Here is a 20,482-nt window from a genome sequence, read left to right as displayed (position 1 = left end):
GGTATATTATTTATTTCATTCTTTGCACTGTGCGAATTTGGAGAATTTATTGCTTCATACCATCTGTAAACACATGTTGGCTTTTACATGATATGATGTGAGATGGTCACTCAACAAATCTTGCCAGTTTTTGGAGGCAAATATACAAATACAGAGCCACTGGTATTCTGAAAAGACATGGTAAAGAAATAGTATATTCACTTTCAGCACATCCACACAGAACACCTTATTATGTTCTGTTAGAGAGCACCTGAAAGGAGATAAGACATCAAATATATTAATGCAAAAATGGGAAGTCAATTGCTTTCATAATAATTCATAATTGAATAAATTGCATTTTATTATTTTTTAGCTACACCCCAGAACTACTCATATAAAAAATATTGTGTCCATTTAGACCATTTAATTATTTGTACCTACATATAAAAGAAAATATAATGCACATGATTATAATATTCTATCCATACATGTTTACAAACATTATCTAGAATGGACAGTAAAGCAAAATAGAAAACTACATTTTGAAATTTTAATTTTACTCACCACCAATTTGTATCTCTGTATTCATTTTTACAAATGTTAAGGCCTTTGTCAACCAGAAGAGTTTTTTCCACCAAAATCCAATCATGTGGATGTTCATGGCAAGACGTTGGTGCTCTTATGAGAAGAGCAAACAGAACCAGAGCAACCCCACTCATCTCAGTCTCAGATCGTATGAGGTCTCAGTGCAGAAGAGCATCCTGATTTTATTTCCTTTACTCCGTGACCCACGTGGAAAGACCAGTTTACTTTCATCTTGAAGACCCAAATTCTCAGAGGTAAACGTTACACCCACTAAAGACTGTCTTGAACCTAACATTAGTATATTTGTTGTTGGATAAGCCCAGAAAACTGCCCCAGAGACATGATTCCCATTATTTCTGCTAATTGTCTGGCCTAAATGCCTGAAGTCCAAGTGTGTCTGTTTTGTAACGGCTCAGTATCATTTCTGGGTAAGAATGGAAGTGCATGCATGTTACATGTATTCCTTTTTTTTTTTTTAGAAATTAAAGTTGTAACACCACTCAAATAACCAGCAAGATGTGTCAAACTGTAATCATTCATTGATGGGTGTTTGCATGTGTTAACTCAACTTAAAAAAGACACATTTAAATGTACTTTCTTCAGTCACCTACTTGATGCTTGCTACACTATTATTTTACTACCTGAATTCAAGCTTTGCAGGCAGTACGTTGATTTAATTCGATTTAGATCTACCTATAACCACACACTAAACACTGGCTTAAAAACAACCCAAATTGGGTTATTTTAGCCCAACAGCTGGGTAAATATAGTGTAAAAACATTTTGGGCTAAACTAACACATGAATTTGGGTTGTTCATTTTAACCCAGCAAATGGGTTGTTCTTCAACCCAATGGATGGTTTTATTTTTACAACAACACTGGGTTAATTTTATTTCATGAATGGGTTAATATTTTCAAGCTATTTTTACCCTTTGAAAATGTCGAATATACCACATTACCAACAAATATGTCACCATGGTATCTCCTTTATTTATATAATGAAGGTGTTCAGAAATGTATTGCTAGAGCGGCTAAAGTGGTGCGTCTATATAGACTTTGATGTATGTTACTCACATAAGTCATATAATAAGCCAAGGAGACTTTTAAAACATCCACAAAACTGAGTAAACAACTTACGATCCTATGGGCATTACAAAACAAGTAAGCCAAAGCTAATAAAGATTGCGGTACATTTAATGTCATGTCAACTGGACTGTTATTGCACAGTTTTGCTTTTTCCTGTGTACAGTAATGGTTTGTTAAATATATTGATACAAACCTTCACTCTTAAAACAGATGTGTTAAAAATATCATGTATTAATTTATAACACACCCACATGTCTAGTTAAGGACAACACATTTTGTGTTGCTTTTAACACAATCAGTGTGTTAGTACATTTAACACGTGCTTGGTGTTAATTTTAAAACATGTTTGTATTGAAATATTTAACACGACATGTGTTCATTTTTAACACACATCTGTGTCGAGTTAAAGACAACACATTTTGTGTTGCTTTCAACACAATCAGTGTGTTAGTACATGTAACACATGCGGGGTTAAACATATCCAGACAAACGTGTGTTAAAAAATAACACAACAATAACACAAAGATGTATTGTTTATATAATTATCCTAAAATGCAATTTGTTTGTAGGCTGAATTTTTACTAAAATGCACAAAACATAAACAAACAATTGCATGGAATTCAGGTGACGTTTATTATAACCATTAAAACATTTGACAAATGTAAGAATTGGAGTCGATGCATCTTCTTACAAATCTCTCGGCCATCTGAGAAGACAGGAGTCCCACTCCCTTCTATTTGAAAAGCGGTAAAAGAGCAAAAAGAGTGTTGGTTAGTTGTTCGCTACAACATTTGGACAAATGCCTTTTTGGGCTTTAACTGAAAAATTGCGTTACAGAATCTCAAATTGTGTCATTTTGGAAATGTGACCTCCGCTCTGCTAATGAACAAAATGGCACTGTAGACACCAGGAATATCTAGCTAACTTGCGAATATTTATTTTCCCACCTTTAGCACCTTACCGCCAATTTTTTTGAAGTAACTAATTAAATCACCCAACATTACAGAGATAGAGGAAAGCATTAGGACCTACTTTAAACCACGACCTCTGTTTTTGTCACGTTAACCTTGTGAGAACTTTTGGCCTCGACATTACGGAGCTAGCTAAGTTACGTTAGCCAGTGACTGTCCGCACCTGTTAACCAGCATTAACATTCACGGAATACATGAAGAAATGCGGCTCTAACACATCCACCTAATGCTAATTACTACAGCTTGCCTTGTGCAAAACACTTCATAAATTTAAGTAACATTAAACCACTCTCTGTACTACATCATGGTGCTACGTTATTGTTAGCTTTCAAAAAGGGAGTGGGAATGTATAACATTACCATGAGCTGTATGCTAAAGTAATGTTATCAGCTCAAGTGAGCATCTCCATTAGCATCACTCATTCCTACTGTGATTGGTGACAGCATCCATCTAGCTAACCCTAACTCAGAGCCTCAGAAAATATGCAGACCCAGATAATTATAGAATAACCTCAGTCCATATCTTACAGCCAAAATTAACACATGACACTAGTAGTGTAACACTGAGGAAGCAGTACTTGATGTTCACTTTTGAAGCCGTCGCGATAGGTAAAGTTAATTATCACTTGCTGAGTTACTGTTTAACAATGAATACATTTTACAGAGCTCCCTGCCTAAATATCACAAACTCGGCCAGGCATTTTCAGCAGCATTAACACTGAATAGTGATGGACGGTGACATACCTGTGGTCATTTTGTTTCCTCACCTCAGGACTCAAAGCAACGAACATTCACTTTGAGGCCAGTTTAGATTTGAATGATGACGTTGGCAGTGCAGTCGGCAACGTGATCGTTGGGCTCACTCGTGATTTTTCTTTTCTTTTTTAAACACACTTATTGGATAATTTAACATGTGTTGAAATAGTAATAACACAAAAAGCGTGTAGGATATCAACACATCCTTTCTGAGTGTCTCCAAATAAAACAGTCTGTCGATCTGAAAACCACAACCTCAATCTGAGGCAAATTCAAACAGTCTGCACTGAGTTTATTTGACCCAAGGAGCTGAGCTGAGGCGTCGGAGTGGGGGAGGGGTACACTGATTCAACTGTCAATATACCCCTTAATGAAAATGACCCAGCCACTAACCCAGCGGTTGGGTTACACAAAAGTACCCCAAAACTACCCAAGACTGTCAAAATAACCTAATTAAATTATCCAACAAGTGTTTGGGTAGAAAAAAATAACCCAGTATTTTTTAGAGTGTAAGATTTATTTACTACTTGAATTAAATAAATTTCTTTACTTTCCAGAATTTATGTTTGTATTGAAGGAGGCATTTTTTGGCAGTCAGGGACACCTTTAACTGTAATATATTTGTTGAGGGGGAAATTAAGGAAATTAAGGGGGTCCATAGAAATTATATTACAGTTAAAAGGGTGTCTGACTGCTAAACTAATACCTCCATTAATACAAATAACACAATCCAACTATTTAAATATATACAATAATTTATTAGACTATTTATTGGAGCCAGAGAGCTTTTTATTCTTGAACTTTCTGCTGACAAAGTACATAATTGACAAATTTTCCAGGTTGACTTATTTTTGAGTTATTAAGGTTTGGATTTAACCAATTGGAGTGAAATGACCATACGAATATGCTGATAATAAAATGTTAATAATAAAAATGATAACTATGATAATGTTGGACTGCGATTTCAACCCACAAACAAACAAATAAATCATGGTCCCCTTGGCTATGCCCTGTTGGACCAAATATATGCAAAGCATATAAGAATTTTATGCATTTAAGGAGTTTTAGACAATATAATTGCTTTATAGTTTTTTCTCCACTAGAGGGATGCTTTCTCTCAATGTAGTGCTGAAATTCAGTAGGAATCCTTGAAGCACTCTTAGGCCTTCAATATCCATCCATCCATCCATCCATCCATCTTCTATACCGCTTATCCTTTTCAGGGTCATGGGGAACCTGGAGCCTATCCCAGGGAGCATCAGGCACAAGGCGGGGTACACCCTGGACAGGGTGCCAATCCATCGCAGGGCACAATCACATACACACTCACACACCCATTCATAAACTATGGACACTTTGGACATGCCAATCAGCCTACCATGCACGTCTTTGGACTGTTAAACAATAGTACATGTGGCAGCTTGACCTATTTTGGAAACATTTAAATGAAATCATCAGTTGAGCAGTTAAATCATGTTTTGATGATTACATGTCTACATTACCTACATCCAGTTCTGGTGAATGTAGTGGGAAAATGAAGCTCATAACATATTTAATTAGGTCTAAATAGGAAAATCATACTTACAATTTAATTTGGCACATATTCATTTTCTGTTTACAAAAGGCAATGTAAGTGGAAGCAGCATTAAAAAAAATATTTTTTTGCTAATTGGTCCTGGTGGGGCTGGTCTGCATTCATAACAGCAGGCATGTTTCTTTTCTGAGCAGCTTTTATTGTACCTGAGGGACAGCTCCCACAACACACCTGTCACAAGAGCACCTGCCACATGAGTGGAAACTCATGTGTGTACACTAACCTGCAATGTGACATGTTTTCACACGTTTGTGAAAGACACCTGTGTGTTAAATATTCATTTAGGAATTGAGGTCAGATTAGAGGTTAAATGGGGAAATTCCTTTTCTATGTCTCCTGCTGAAAAGACATTGCGCATTATGTTAGCTGATGACCACATTTGTGTTCTTAATTCACAGATTTTTGAGGTGATATCTTGCAAAGTAATCACCTTTGCTACCAAAAGAGCAAAACCTTCAAATTATAAGCTGTTTTACAAAAGACGCATTTGTTTAATGAATTTTTTAATTATTAGAGAAATTAATACAAAATGGTCCCATAAAAAGTACTGCAAAACTGTATTTACTGGAATTCATAACAGGGTACATCTTTTCACATTCAGATAAACTATAACGTGTGCTTTAAATAAGTTAGAGCTAAATCACTTAATCGAGAGCTAAATCACTTAACAGATGCTTTACCTATAACTTGCTTTTTAGTATTCTTCTCTGGTTTCAGTATAATTACATAACACTTTGGGAGAAATATGCAGAATAGTAAACCAAAAGTGGAGGCCAATATAGCAAAGATCTCCACAGCTACAGTGAATTTTCCGGGAGAACTGACATAAGCTGGAATAAAGGTGATCCAAACTGCACAGAATATCAGCATGCTGAATGTGATGAATTTGGCTTCATTGAAATTGTCAGGCAGCTTCCGGGCCAGAAAAGCCAAAATGAAACATAAAAGTGCCAAAAGTCCTATATAACCCAGCACGGCCCAAAAACCTATAGCTGAGCCTACATTACATTCTAATATAATCTTTTCCTTGTAGTAGTTCATATTCTTGTAGGGGAAAGGAGGGGAAATTGTTAACCAAATCACACAAATCATGACCTGTACAAGAGTGAAGGCAAGTACACTGAGTCTCTGCTGCAGAGGCCCAAACCATTTCATGACATTACTACCTGGAACTGTAGCCCTGAAGGCCATTAGCACAACTAATGTTTTCCCCAGAACACAGGAGATGGAGAGGACGAAGGTGATCCCAAATACCGTGTGGCGCAGCATACAGGACCACTCAGAGGGCCGTCCAATGAAAGTTAGTGAACAAAGGAAACACAGAGTCAAGGAAAAAAGCAACAGGAAGCTTAGTTCTGAATTATTTGCTTTGACAATTGGTGTGTCCTTGTATGTAAAGAAAATTATAGCAATGGCGATGGTGAAAGACACTCCTAGCAAAGAAAACAACACAAGAATGATTCCCATTAATTCCTCAAATGACAGGAATTCCACCAGCTTTAAGACACAGTTATCTTTCCTGTCATTAGACCACAGTTCAGGTGGACACTTGATGCAAGTAATAGAGTCTAGAGAAAAAGAAAATAAATATGATCTTAGCTATTATGTTAACCATTCTATTATGTTTATAGGCCTGCTTCCCTTTTATAAAATTCCATTTAACCCTTCTTTTTCATGCAGTAATTAAACAAATTGCTCTTTATTATACCTGTTGTATTACTGATTTCCCCCTCTGCACATGGTATACAGTCATAGCAGCAGATCGGTCTGCCTTTCTGCACAGCCTTCCTTGTGCCAGGGAAACAACTTTCACTACACACAGAGACTGGCGCCTGAAAAGCACAGTTTGTTGTATTAATTTAGTGGCCATATACTACTATATATTATTGTACATAATCTGTTGATATTGCATAGTTGTATTGTACCTGTGGTTTACTGTGGGCCCAGGCTATACTGATATTGTTAAATGACAGCTGGTGTGTTTGTAAAGAAGCATCATAGAAACCCACTTTAACAAACACTGTTTTGCCATCTTTGCCTTGCTGCCAGTTCAGCAAATCATACCTCGCTGCTGGGTCTCCATTCTCATCAAAGAATACATCCTCTCCCATGGTAGTGGTGAAATGGAGTTTCTTCAACTCATTGACAACCTAAATAAAGCATTACAACCTATGAAGTAACATTTATTTATGTATTTAGTTAGTTAGATAGTTAGTTAGTTTTTGTTTAACTGGGCTATATCTTTACACTTACATGCCATGGTTGATGGTTATCTGCAAGGTTTGTGCACACAATAGCACCTTCTTTTCCACTGTCCCCCTTTGAACAGCCATAACTATGATGCAGGGCATAAGCCACTGCATACACAGCCTTATATACATTATTTGCGATTTGTAACTCTGAGACATCTGTATATTGGTTCTGCACTTCACTGAGTTTTTCATTGCCTTTACACATGTCTTTGAGTTCAGAATTTTCTCTTGTGGGTAGTTTACATTCAAATATTGTCTCCCACAACTTTTTGTAAAGATCTACATCAGAAGCTGGGTTAAGCGTGGTCAGAAATTCCCCTAGGCCATTGATTTTAGCTTTTGGGATAGCAAAACCCATGGATCCTTTCAGAATAGTCTGCCATTCAGTAGTAGCAATGTTCATGTCAGAGATCCAGGACTCACTTCCAATCCACTGAAAACCAGTGATGTTCTGCAAGGCCAGTTCCTTTAGAAGAACCTCCATATCAGAGTATGAGATAAAAGCTACAATAACTTTGGAGGTTGCAGTCTTAATGATCTGAACTATTCTCAGGATCTTTTCTCTGGGGTCTGTCCTGAAGAATGCCTCAGAAAATTCAACACAAACTCCCTCTTCTTTGGCTGCACTAATAAAGGTGTTCATACCATTGTTCCCATAGTCATTATCACTGCATAGGGCACCTACCCATGTCCAGCCAAAATACCGGACCAACTTAGCCAGAGCTCTGCTCTGGTAATAATCACTGGGAACAGTTCTGAAGAAAGATGGGTATTTCTTCCTGTCACTTAGGCATGCACATGTTGCAAAGTGACTGATCTGTAATACATACATTTTGTTATTAACATGCAAAAATAAAAAAAAGAAACAATTTATAGACTGTATCATTTTATGTAATTGTATCTCACTTTATAACCATCAATAGAAATGGCAAATGCACTCATTTCAGTATTTAAAAAAATAGTGATGAGATAATGTAAACATATATATATTAGATTATCACAGTTGCTTTTAATTATATATATATATATATATATATATATATATATATATATATATATATATATATATATATAGAGAGAGAGAGAGAGAGAGAGAGACAAAGAATTTACCACAGGTATATGCAAAGGTCCTATGGTAGCAGAGATGGCAATTGTTGGGGTGGATGATGTTTCTGCTATGATTGCTTGAACTGTTGCAGAATTGGAACAAGACATTAGAGTTGTATTTTCTTCATGGCCATTAATTAAGGACAATGAGGCTCTTATGGCCATTTCTACTGAGCCGCAAGAATCATAGATTTTATAACCCAGTTTGACACCAGGAAGAACATCATTTCGGTTGTTGATTTCCTCGATGGCAAACACCATTGTTTGTGCATTTTGAAATTCTCGGAGGCTCAAACTACATAAAGCAAGCAAGTAAGTAAGCAACAAATGTATTTTATGTGAATGCTATTAAAACTCATAAGGAACTTATAATTTATGTCTAAACATTATGACATTTATTATAAATATTATAATAAATGTGATAATAAATGATAATTTTCCTATGCTCCTTTTTATAATTCAGTGTATTAAATGTATGGGTATTTCCACCCACAAACATTTTAACTTTTTCTTTTATCAGTTCTTTTTGTATTCCCCCCTTGTTAGCTCACCTCTTGCAGTTGGATTGCTGTGGCCCTGATGTGAAGGCATGTACTGTCTGTTCCCAGCTGTTGTGGAAGGAAAATATTCCACCAATCATTACATCCCCATCTCTGCTGAGCTGAGGAGGATTGAGCATCCCTCCTAAGCTACATGGAAGATTAGCACTTCTTACCACAGTGAACAGAAGGCATGTGAGCAAGAACTTCATTGTCACCCTTCAGAAAACACCTTGACCTCTGAGCTTTTATATAATAATTTTGGCTCACAAAATGATTAGAACGAGGGGGAGGGCTTTAACTGCAGCTGCATTACCACATTATGTTCGGTTGCCTATTAAAGAAGCACACATTTGTATTGCATTACATTGTTGCACATATTTGTTTAACATGGTGTACACAGTAAAGTGTACACAATTAATATTATTGTAAAATTTGTATGTATTTGAGCCAAATCACCAGTAAACATCAATTCACCAAAACAAACAAACAAACAAACAAACAAACAAAACATTAATTGGACAGTGATAGGTATTGTTTCAGCTTTGTATTCTGACAGTTTGTCCCTTGTTCATCAAAGTTGGATAGTCATGAGACACTATTATGTCTGTGTCAGACACATTAAACCATTGTACAACATCAAAATGAGATGTGATATTAGTACAAATTATGAATCAGCTGAAAGAACACTGAAAAAAAAAATCAAACACTGAAAAGCAGATGATAACACTTTACTGTAAGGTCCACAGACTATTAATACTTATTACATGCCTTCATAATGATGAATTAATCCCTGGACTAATCTTAAATGCATCAGGAAATAATGGAGCATATAAATTAACAGAGTCAAGTCAAAAGGTCAGAGCATGAGGGTCACTGTAAGATACTTGAGCCCGGGGTGGAACGTATATCCAGGTTGTAATATCGAATGAATTTGTGTGGCATAGACCACCCCGCCGCAGCACATACATCCTGTAAGGGTACCCCTTTGGACAAAGCCTTTGAGGAGGTGACCCCCCTAGCGGAACGAGCCCTTATGCCCAGAGGCATAGCGAGACCGCATGCCTCATAAGCAAAAGAAAGAAAGAAAGAAAGAAAGAAAGAAAGAAAGAAAGAAAGAATTTCAGTGCTTGAAATAAGGCCCACATTCCTAGGCAATTTATATGCCACTCCAGATGAGGGCCTCTCCAAATACTGCGAGCTGGACAGCCATCTAAGACCGTGCCCCAGCCCTTGAGGGAGGCGTCTGTCATTACTGTCTTGCAATAAGGAGATGCCTCTAGAGTGTGAACCAAGGTTAGAAATCGGGGTCACCTCCAAATTCTCAGAACACGTAGGCATTGCCATGTGACATTGATTACTCTCAGGGGTTTCGTCCTTGGACTTGGACTTTTCAGCCACCACTGAAATGGTCTCATGTGCAATAGGCCCAATGGTATGTAGTTGGCTGGTGCTGCTGCCATAAGCCCCAACAGTCTCTCATAGAGACTGGAGGGGATGCCCAGATCCAGCTTTATCTTGCTCATTGTTGATAGGATTAACCCTACCCATGTTAAGGATAGAAATGCCCTTATCGTAGTAGAATCCCATATAACCCCTAGAAAAGTCCTCCTCTGCACTGGAGAAAGCATACTTTTCTTGAGCTTCAACCTGATCCCCAACCTTGTCTTCCTCTGACAGGGTGATATTTGGAATGTGGAAATATGTGCAAATATGTGTCTTTTAGATCTATCGTCACACCCCAGTCCTCAAACTGAATCTGTGGAACGATAAGTTTGAGCATCAGCATCTTGAACCTGTATGTCCAAAGAGTATGGTTCAGATGATGCAGATCTAAAATTGGCCACATACTCCCATCTTTTTTGAAGACCAGGAAATAACAGCTGTAAAAACCTCCATCACTCAGGGAACAGGGAACATGTTATATGGCCCCTTTGTCCAAGAGGGATCCTACTTCCTGCAGGCTCTGCTCTGTGCTGATTATTGTGGTGAGCACACCTTTGAACCGGGGGGGTCGATCTCTGAACTGGACCCAGTATCCCTTTTCTATGGTAGACAGAACTCAGGTAGACACATTTGTCAAAAGTTCCGACGCTGACAGATTTTCTTTAGTGAAGTTGACTTTTCCACATTCTATTTGAGGGAAAGCATCAGATTTTCGTTGCCCTGTGACAGCTTGCTGACCAGAAAAGACTGAAAACTTGGGATAGCCTTGGCTAGGGGAGGCCATACAGTAGTACTGGGGGATAACTGCCCTAACAACCTCATGTCCCCTGATACATCCCTCCAGGGTCCCTCAGGACTGCTCCTCCTTCGTCTGCTTGACCTTTATGGCCATTCTTAGATCAGGCCTATTAGCAGGCTGCAAGTGTGGCCGCCTAGTACCCCTGGCTCTCCATGGGGGGAGGCGGGCCACCACACTCGCCTTCTGTGCCTCCCTCACTCTAGCAGTGGCCCGGGCTTCAATCGTGGATGCCCAGCAAACTCGACATGACGGGGCTGAATGCCACCATATGTCGAGCTCACTCAGCAGGTCTGCTTTACATGGCTTTACATGGCTTGGATGGCAAAGCCGACCCCCCTAAATTACATGTCATCGATGGAGAGGGGTAGCTCACAAGCACATCCTCTACCTTCAGCATAGCTAAATAGCTGTGCCGTTCATTACCCACGATGGCCGAATAGTCCAACATCACGGCGTTATAAATACGACTTATGTATGGTTTTCCCCAGAAGCGTGATATTTCGTCATGAACTTCTGAAAAAATGGAAAGTTTTGTGCGGTGTGAGGGAGATGGGGAGGAAAAAGCTCATCCAGCCTTAGTAATCACTTCAAGCAGCTCATTATATGCTTGAGAATCGTTCTCCATTTTTGGCACACCCTTCTGGCTCCTCAGAGTCAGAGAAGAATTTTTTTTGTGGAAGGAGGAAGGAGGAGTGGAAGGAGGAGTCGTGATGCGAGCTCCAAAATCCAGTGGAGAGCTGGACCTAGAAGTCAGAGCTCCTCTTCCAGATCCATATGAGATCCCCAGGACCCAGATCCTCAAAGCTCTGAAACCCAACTCGCTTTGGCCGAGAAGAGAGCGAGCTGCAAGTGGAGCTGCGTAATTGTAAGGTGTTCTTAATGCGCACAGTCAGGCCTCTCCAGGGCTGCCCTGGCATGCTCCTACCCTAGACACTTCACACAGAAAGTGTGTCCGTCCTCCCTGTGAAATGGGAGCAAGAGATGACACACTTCCTGAATTTTCTCTCACTTATACTTTTCTCTTTTTTTAAAGAGATTTTTCTTTCTTTTCTTCAAAAGATAGAGAGGATGTGAAGAGTCTTTTTGCGAGAATTACACAAACAACCAACATGCAGTCTCGCTGAAGATAATAAGGCTGACAGCGTGGTACACAGGTGCCGTTTTTATATCACGTGACGCGCTTAATTTCCACGTCACCTGATCACGGCTTATGCAACGTTGAGTTTCCTTTGAAAGGGAACATGACTTATATACAACTGCTCATTAAACCCAAAAGTCAATCAGGTACAGACAGCCATGCGAGATGTTGCAGTGGCTGATGGGAATTGTAGTTTCAGGTTCATTCCGGTATATCCACAACACTAATCATATATGAATAGCAATTATTTAATAATATTAACAATCGATAACAGATAACTGATTCTTATATGAATAGCCATTATTTAATAATAATAACATTTAATATACATATTTATTCATTAATAACATGAATTCCCATGTTAATGACTGCTCAGATAGTACAAGTATCATTTTATGGTGATAGCAAGAGTTTACAGCTAATTAAAACTATTGGATGTTTCTCACATCTTATGTTCAAGAGAGAACTTCGCCCACTCTGTTTTTAAAAGTGTCAGCAGCACAAAGGGACAAAGAACTGTTGAATTCACAATCACCAATGCCAATGTTTGGGCTTTGTTGAGAGGGCTGCCAGTGCCCATTTCTTGTTCACTTCTGCAGTTGCCCTTTTTGGTCAGATCTGATAGGAGAGCAGCTACAGAGGAAATGTGATGTTACATTTCCCATAATACCCTGGCATTTTTTTTTCTAAATGTAAGCACCATTCATAGTGCTTACAGGACCATCCAGTGGTGGACCAGATGTTCAGCATCTGGCCGTATGAATAGATGATGACATTGTTCAGGTAGGCTGCAGCATATTGGTATGGGCAGAACACCAAGTGCATCAAGCCCTGCAAAATCCCATACAGCCTGCCACTGAGCTTCTGGGATATGATTAGACCGTATCCTTGTATTGTCTCCCAAGTTCCTTTAATTTATGCCACTGGCAGATACTTTAGCCAAATGTGAATACATTATTTGGCTTGAACAAATAATGCATTATAAATGAATGTGGATACAAATTGAGTATTTTTTTAACTCCTTTTCCTGTATGTGTTAACCTCTGAAACGTGTCCTTTTACTATTGGTTGAATTTTTTTCAGATTTGTTCTGGATGTGATGTACAATATCTGTTCAATGTTTCTATTAGATTATTTCAAATCAATTGAGTAAAGTGGAAATATTTTTATGAGTAGTCCACAGCTGCCTTGATCAACAGGAAAGTCAGAATCAGAATCACTGACAGCACCCAGGTACTTAATTGGTTAATCAATTCATTAGAAAAGGTACATTTTTAATTGATTAATTAATTAGAAGAATTTTAATCAGCCAGTCAAGATATTACTTAATGATAGCATGTATCACTGTGCAATTAAAAAAAGAGTCTTGGAATACAGACCAGTTGTGTTTATTAAGGTATTTATCTTTATTTATCTTTTATATTTATATTTCCCATTATTTGTTTTTTAGTGTTCATTTCAGGCCTCAGTAAAATTACATAGCATTTTGGTGCAAAGATACAGAATAGTAAACTGTAACTTGATGCTAAAATGGCAAATATTTCCACCGCTACAGTGAATTTTCCAGGAGAGCTGACATAAGCTGGGATAAAGGTGATCCAAACTGCACAGAATATGAGCATGCTGAATGTGATAAATTTCGCCTCATTAAAATGATCAGGTAGTTTTCGAGCCACAAAAGCCAAAACAAAGCATAGACTGGCAAGAAAACCTATATAACCCAATACAGCCCAGAAACTGACAGCTGAACCCAAATTACACTCTAACAATATTTTTTCTTGGTAATAATTCATATTCATATAAGGGAAGGGGGGTGATATCGTTAACCAAAGTGCACAAATTAGAACCTGTATGAGAGTGAAGGCAAAAACACTGAGTCTCTGCTGTAGAGGGCCAAACCATTTCATAACATTGCTTCCTGGACGTGTAGCCCCGAAGGCCATTAACACAACTATGGTTTTCCCTAGAACACAGGAGATGCAGAGGACAAATGTAATTCCAAAAGCTGTGTGGCGCAGCATGCAGGACCACTCAGAAGGCTGACCAATGAAGGTAAGTGAAGAAAGGAAACAGAGAGTCAGAGAAAAGAGGAGTAGAAAGCTTAGCCCAGAGTTGTTGGCCCTAACAATAGGAGTATTTTTATTGTAGTAGAAAATAAATATAGTTAGAATAGTAAACAACACCCCAACCAAACAAAAAAATGCAAGCAATATTGCCATTATATCCTTGTATGATAGGAATTCAACTTCTTTTGGAACACAGGCATCTCCTCTTGTGTTTGACCAATATTGCACTGGGCATTTCAGGCAGTTAAGGGAATCTAAATGGGAAATATGAATGAACACATTTGCAGACATTTAATAGTGCTATGTCATCATTATAATGATCAGACCTTACCATTTGTATAAAATCGTGGTTTTGAATGATTGCCGTATTCTTTATTGTACTTTATTACCTGTTGTGTTGCTAATTTCTCCTGGTGCACATTGTATACAGTCAAAACAACAGGCAGGTCTCCCTTTCTGAACAGCTCTTCTAGTACCTGGGGTACAACTCTCACTGCATACAGACAGTGGTACCTTCATATCACAGGTAAAAATAAATAAGCTTAACTTTTCTAGACAGCTGATTGTAAGAGATTGAACATTCAAAAAGGTTTGTGTGACAGGAAATACCATTCTGCTTCCTCCTTTCCAGACAATTTCAGCTCCATTCAAAGTAAGCTGTTGGTCTTTAGGCAAAGATGCGTCATAGTAGCCAACTGTTACTACTGTTGCGGTGCCTTTAGAGAACTTTTGCAGATTGATTAACTCATATTTTGCTGGTGAATCTCCATCCTTGCTGAAAAAAACATTTTCTCTGTGATCTGTAGTGAAATTTACATTCTGCAAGGAATATAGTACCTTGAAGACACAAGTTGTATAAAAAAACATTACCGTCACAGTTACAAATTACCATTAGACTGTTCTATTAATTTCATTTTCTGTTTATGTTTGAAATAGATTCTTGTAACCTGCCTCACCTCCCAAGGCTGTATTTGGGAAAGATCTGTACACTTTGAATTATAAAATGAAGGTTTGCTCTGCTTACATGAAACTAAATTGTGTAGTGCATGTCCCACTGCATATACAGCTTTATAGACATTGTAAGTGAATCTCAGATCTGAGATATCAGTGAAAGAGTTTTTTACATCTTTTAAATGCTCAGAGCCATTACAGCTCCTCAAGCCTTCCTTGGGACTCAGTGAGCAGTTAAAGACACTTTCCCAAAAATCTTTAACAAACATGCTGTTGGGGAATTGTGAAGGATTCACTTGCTCTAAAAAAGGGCCCAATTCAGGGATTGTAACTCTGGGCACAGTGAACCCGATGGAGCCAATTAAAGACATATGTCCTAAGCTTTCTGTGAGGGAGTCGTCTGTGATCCAGGCATCACTGCCAATCCACTGAAGTCCTGTAATATTCTGCTTGTGTAACTCCTCCACCAAAATCTTAATCTCTCTGTGAGACATGAATGCAATTATTACTTTCGATGTGGATTGTTTGATGATGTCCACTATTTGGAGTATTTTTTGGTGTGGACTAGTGATCTCAAAAGCTGCAGAATACTCGATACACACACCTTCTTCGTGGGCTGCCGTTATAAACATGGCAATGCCATTCAGGCCATAGTCATTTTCGTTGCTTATGGCTCCTACCCAGGTCCAGCCAAAGCTTTTGACCAATTGAGCCAGTGCTCTGCTCTGATAATAATCACTGGGAATTGTTCTGAAGAAGGAGGGGAAATGTTTTCTGTTGCTTAGGCAAGCACAGGTTGCAAAGTGACTGATCTGTTGTAACAGAAAACTACATGATATATCTCTTCAAATGAAAAAATAACTATAGTATACTGTGTCCTTAAGTAATTAGTGACATTAACATTTTACCATTAATAAATGTTATTTTAAAGAAACATTATTATTATTATTATTATTATTATTATTATTATTATTATTATTATTATTATTATTATTAGTAGTAGTAGTAGTAGTAGTAGTAGTAGTAGTAGTAGTAGTAGTAGTAGTAGTAGTATCTTACCACTGGTATATGGAACTGTCCAACAGTCCTTGCAATGGCTATTGTTGGTGTTGACCCAGAATGTCCAATAATGGCTTGGGCTGTTTGGGATTTGCACTTTTCATTTATTGTTGAGTTTATATTAAGACTCACCAACGCTAATGAAGATCTAAGTACATCCATAGATCCACAGTTATTGTATATTCTGTATCCCAAAGAAACTCCAGGCAAAATGTTGGGATTTTTGTTTATTTCTTCCACAGCAAATATCATTGTCAGTGCAAACTGGAATTCTCTGAAATTAAAACTTTGGGAAAAAATGTTCATTAGGAATTATTTCAGTCAAAAGATAAGCATATAACTAACAAACTGATATTTTTCTTCACCATTGTATTATTAAAACATGGAACGTTTTAGTATAAACATATACATACTCACGGCATGGACGCACTTTTGGCATGCTCCTAAAAATGTCTATGTATCCATCTTGTCCAGTGCGAAATGAGAAAATACCTCCAATGATGAGATCTCCATCAACATGAAGTTCAGGCTGCTCCATGTGACTGTGTAGCCTGCAGACAGGCTCTTGTGCCTGAGAAGGCAAAACAATTAAAAACAGCTGAAAGAGAAGCATGACAGCTCAGGTAATGGTTTCTTCACCCGACTGACCCCAGAATTTATGCACAATGAGAAACTCAGAAAATACTTTAAATATTATGCTAGCCCACGTGACATTACTTCCTCAAGAGACCTAGAACATGTTTGAACAAGTTACTAATTCAATTTATCACTTATATGGTCCATATATACTTCATTTACCGCCATTGTAAATCACTAAATTACTAAAAATCAACTATTTTTTATGTATTTTGTATACAAATTTTGTTATAGTTGTTTATTTTATGACTTCAGCATTATTGATTTCCAAACATTACTTTTTCAACCAAAAAATCAGTTGTAAAGAAAAATGTATGTATATCAGAATAGAAAGTAACACAGAACATAATTCATCAACTTTCAGACAAATAAAAAAGTTGTATGCATTAAAAAAAGCGTTGTCACATGAAATACTGTTTTTGTTTAGTTTTAGTTTTTTAGTTTTAGGTTTTATTTGTTTTTTATTGCTGTTTACTGCTCTTTATAGGTCTTAATCATACAGTGGGGGAAAGAAGTATTGAACACGTCAACATTTTTTCAGTAAATATATTTTCACTATTAAGGTAGAAATAAAAAGGATATTCACATGAAATTTTCACCAAGCTTTGGTATTAACTCAAGAAATCCAAACACATAAAGACATCCAAACATTAAAGTCCATAAATGAAGTTGTGTGTAATAAAGGGGAATGACAGAGGAAAAAAGTATTGAACATGCTAATTCAAATTTATTTAATACTTAGTGCATTTGTTTGTAATGACAGCTTTAAGATGCTTACTGTGGGAAGAAATTAATCGACCGCAGTATTGAGGTGTGATTTTTGCCAGTTTTTCTAAACATATTGTCTTTAAATCTTGTTCAATTGGATTCAAGTCAGGTGATTGACTGGGCCATTCTAACACCTTCATTTATTTTCTCTGAATCCAATTAAGAGTTTCCTTTGCTGTATGCTTTGGACCATTGTTCTGCTGGAAGCTCCACCCACGTCTCATCGTCATGATCCTAGCGGATGGCTGCAAATTCTTCTCAAGAAACTCTCAGTAAAGGGCTCCGTTCATCGTTCCTTCAATTATTTGTCTTCCAGTACCATGCGATGAAAAACAGCCTCACACCATGATGCTTCCACCTCCAAACTTCACTGTTGGCATAGTGTTTTTATGGCGATGTGCAGTACCATTTCTTCTCCAAACATGGTGTGGTCTCTGTTGTCTCCCACTGCTCACTATCTCTCCACACTGGTGGAACCTTCTGTCCAATGTAGCAATAGATATTGGTACCCAAGAACACATTGACAGGGTGTACATTCCACAATGCATGGTGGAATAGGGTGTGTTTGATCTTGGAAGACAAAATGATAATTTGCTTCAGGGTGATACCCAGTTTCTCCATGAATGCTTTCCATACCTGTGAAGTAAATTGATAGCCCCTACCAACACTATATATTTCTTATGGTATGTCAAAAAATCTGAATGTTGGAGCAGCTTTTATGTACTTTAAAATTTCAGGGCAGTTCAGGGAGTCTGGCACCACAAAGGGCTTGTTTGTTTTTTCCTCAATTTTCCAGCAAAACCCTGTTCACACCGGAATGTATTTTGCAGCATGAAAATTGGTCCATTTAATGTCCCAATGGCTGTCTATGGGAGTATTCACACCCAGGCATAAAACACGTGGCATCAAAGCGTCAATTTTTTTTAACTTTGAGGGGTTAGTTGTTTTTTTTGATGCACCGCTTTAAAAACTGGCCAACCAATGAGATTCACAGTTTTGTTCACGTACCCGGAGCTGCTAAAGTTGCATAAAAGTATGACTTGATGGTGCTCAAGTACAAAACTGTCTCAGAGACGAAAAAGATGCATAAAGCTGCGTACACTGTGTGATCTTTGATAGTCCTTTGCAACTGTTGCTTGTCAGACTGTACAAACTGTACTGTATGAACACCGCTGTAAATAATGTCACTCTGTAGGATCTTAGTTGTCATTAATGTCAGACTCTATGACAATCAAGACTCAAAAAAGGATACACACAAGAAGACTCATATGGAGTAGGAGAAGCCACACCATTGGACTGTGCCTCAAATGTTCTGACACTGCCAGAATTTAATCAGAAGAAAAAATTGATCACAATGGCCATTAATTGACTGTCAGGGAACATGTCAAACTAGCGATCAAAGACAATAGAGTGTCAGAGTAAGAAATGCTTCCATCATCTCTGAGAATGATGTGAGGAAGTCTTTCAGGACAGTGAACACCAGGAAGGCAGCAGAACCAGACAATATCTCAGGTTAGGTCCTTAGTGCCTGTTAGCAGTTAGCAGCAGTGATCATGGAGATATTCAAACTCTCCCTGGCACAGTTAGTAATTCCTATATGCTTCAGAATGTCCATTATTGCTCCTGTCCCAAAAGAAACCCAGACTGCCTGCCTCAATGAGTATCGCCCAGTAGCCCTGACCTCAGTTCCTATGAAGTGCTTTGAATGGCTGGTCAGAGACTTCATCACCTCTTCATTACCGTACACCCAGGACTCATCACAGTTCACATACTGTTCCAATCATGCTACCAAGGATGCCATAACACACCTTCAACACACTGCCCTGAGCTATCTCAACATCATGAAAGGAAATTATGCTAAAATGTTTTTTGTTGACTACAGTTCAGCATTTAAAACTATAATTCCCTCAAAATTCACCACCAAGTTGGAGGAACTAGGACCTAGGCCATCCCTATATTGTAAAACACACAAATATGTACATATAACTGTACAAAGAACTAACACTAATTGTACCGTCAGGGTGGGCCAAGGCTAAAATAATAAACAAAAGGAATTTTTTTGGTAGCTAGTTTACCTGAAAGTAAAATAACAACAAAGTAAAAAGTATACTTCCCTAACTGCCCAAGTCAAAAAACAGAGACAAAATAACTCTACAACTCTACTACCATTGTCAAGTTTGCTGACAACACAGTGTGTTTGGCCTGATATCTGATAATGACAAGAAGGCCTACCTAGAGGAGCTTAAAAGTCTGGAGAGCTGGTGCCATGGGAAAAACCTCTTAATGAATATCTGCAAGACAAAGGACTTGATAGTGGATTTCAGCATGAAGCAGGAGAGGAGATACTACCCCCTTAATATCAGTGGGACCCCAGTGGAGACATTGTGGAGGACAGTTGTCAGTAACTTGGTGTTCACACACGTAGGAGACACATGGTCCTGTCACAGTAACACCCTGGTAAAGAAGGCCCAGCAGTGTCTTTATTAACTTAGATGCTTAAGAGATTTTAATCTGCCCACCAAGGTGCTAAGGAGCTTTTACACCTGTACCATCAATTGCATCCTGACTAGAAGCATCACAGCCTCATTTGGGAACAGCATCAAGCAGGCTAGGTAGAATTTCCAGAGGGTGGTGCGATCAGCTGAGCACACCATCCGCACTGAGCTTCCTGACCTGCAGTGTATCTACAAGAAGCAGTGCTGGACCAAGGCCAGAAAGTTACGTGAAGTAATTTTTTGCGTGAGGGTCTGC

At 38.2% G+C, this 20,482-nt stretch overlaps 2 protein-coding genes across 2 annotated transcripts; both read right to left on the bottom strand.

Annotated features, from left to right (window-relative positions):
* Positions 1-5,630: 5,630 nt before the first annotated feature.
* LOC108264116 (extracellular calcium-sensing receptor-like) lies at positions 5,631-9,008 on the bottom strand. Its single transcript, XM_017465417.3, has 6 exons — positions 8,881-9,008; positions 8,333-8,624; positions 7,224-8,039; positions 6,896-7,120; positions 6,679-6,802; positions 5,631-6,538 (listed from the first exon to the last, which is right to left on the bottom strand). The coding sequence occupies exons 1-6, from the start codon at positions 9,006-9,008 to the stop codon at positions 5,631-5,633; spliced, it is 2,493 nt and encodes an 830-aa protein (XP_017320906.2).
* Positions 9,009-13,681: 4,673 nt separating this feature from the next.
* LOC124627836 (extracellular calcium-sensing receptor-like) lies at positions 13,682-16,749 on the bottom strand (the record flags this gene model as incomplete). The annotated part of the gene is made up of 6 exons (XM_047154584.2): positions 16,745-16,749; positions 16,328-16,613; positions 15,274-16,080; positions 14,927-15,154; positions 14,707-14,830; positions 13,682-14,571 (listed from the first exon to the last, which is right to left on the bottom strand). Coding segments are annotated over exons 1-6 (2,340 nt in total), but the record flags the coding sequence as incomplete, so codon positions are not given.
* Between the last annotated feature and the right edge of the window lie 3,733 nt (positions 16,750-20,482).

Source organism: Ictalurus punctatus, chromosome 4 (genome assembly GCF_001660625.3).
Source record: "Ictalurus punctatus breed USDA103 chromosome 4, Coco_2.0, whole genome shotgun sequence".
In the NCBI taxonomy this organism is placed as follows: Eukaryota; Metazoa; Chordata; class Actinopteri; order Siluriformes; family Ictaluridae; genus Ictalurus; species Ictalurus punctatus.
Note: the sequence above shows the minus strand (reverse complement) of the source record. Positions and strands in the feature narration are given on the sequence as shown.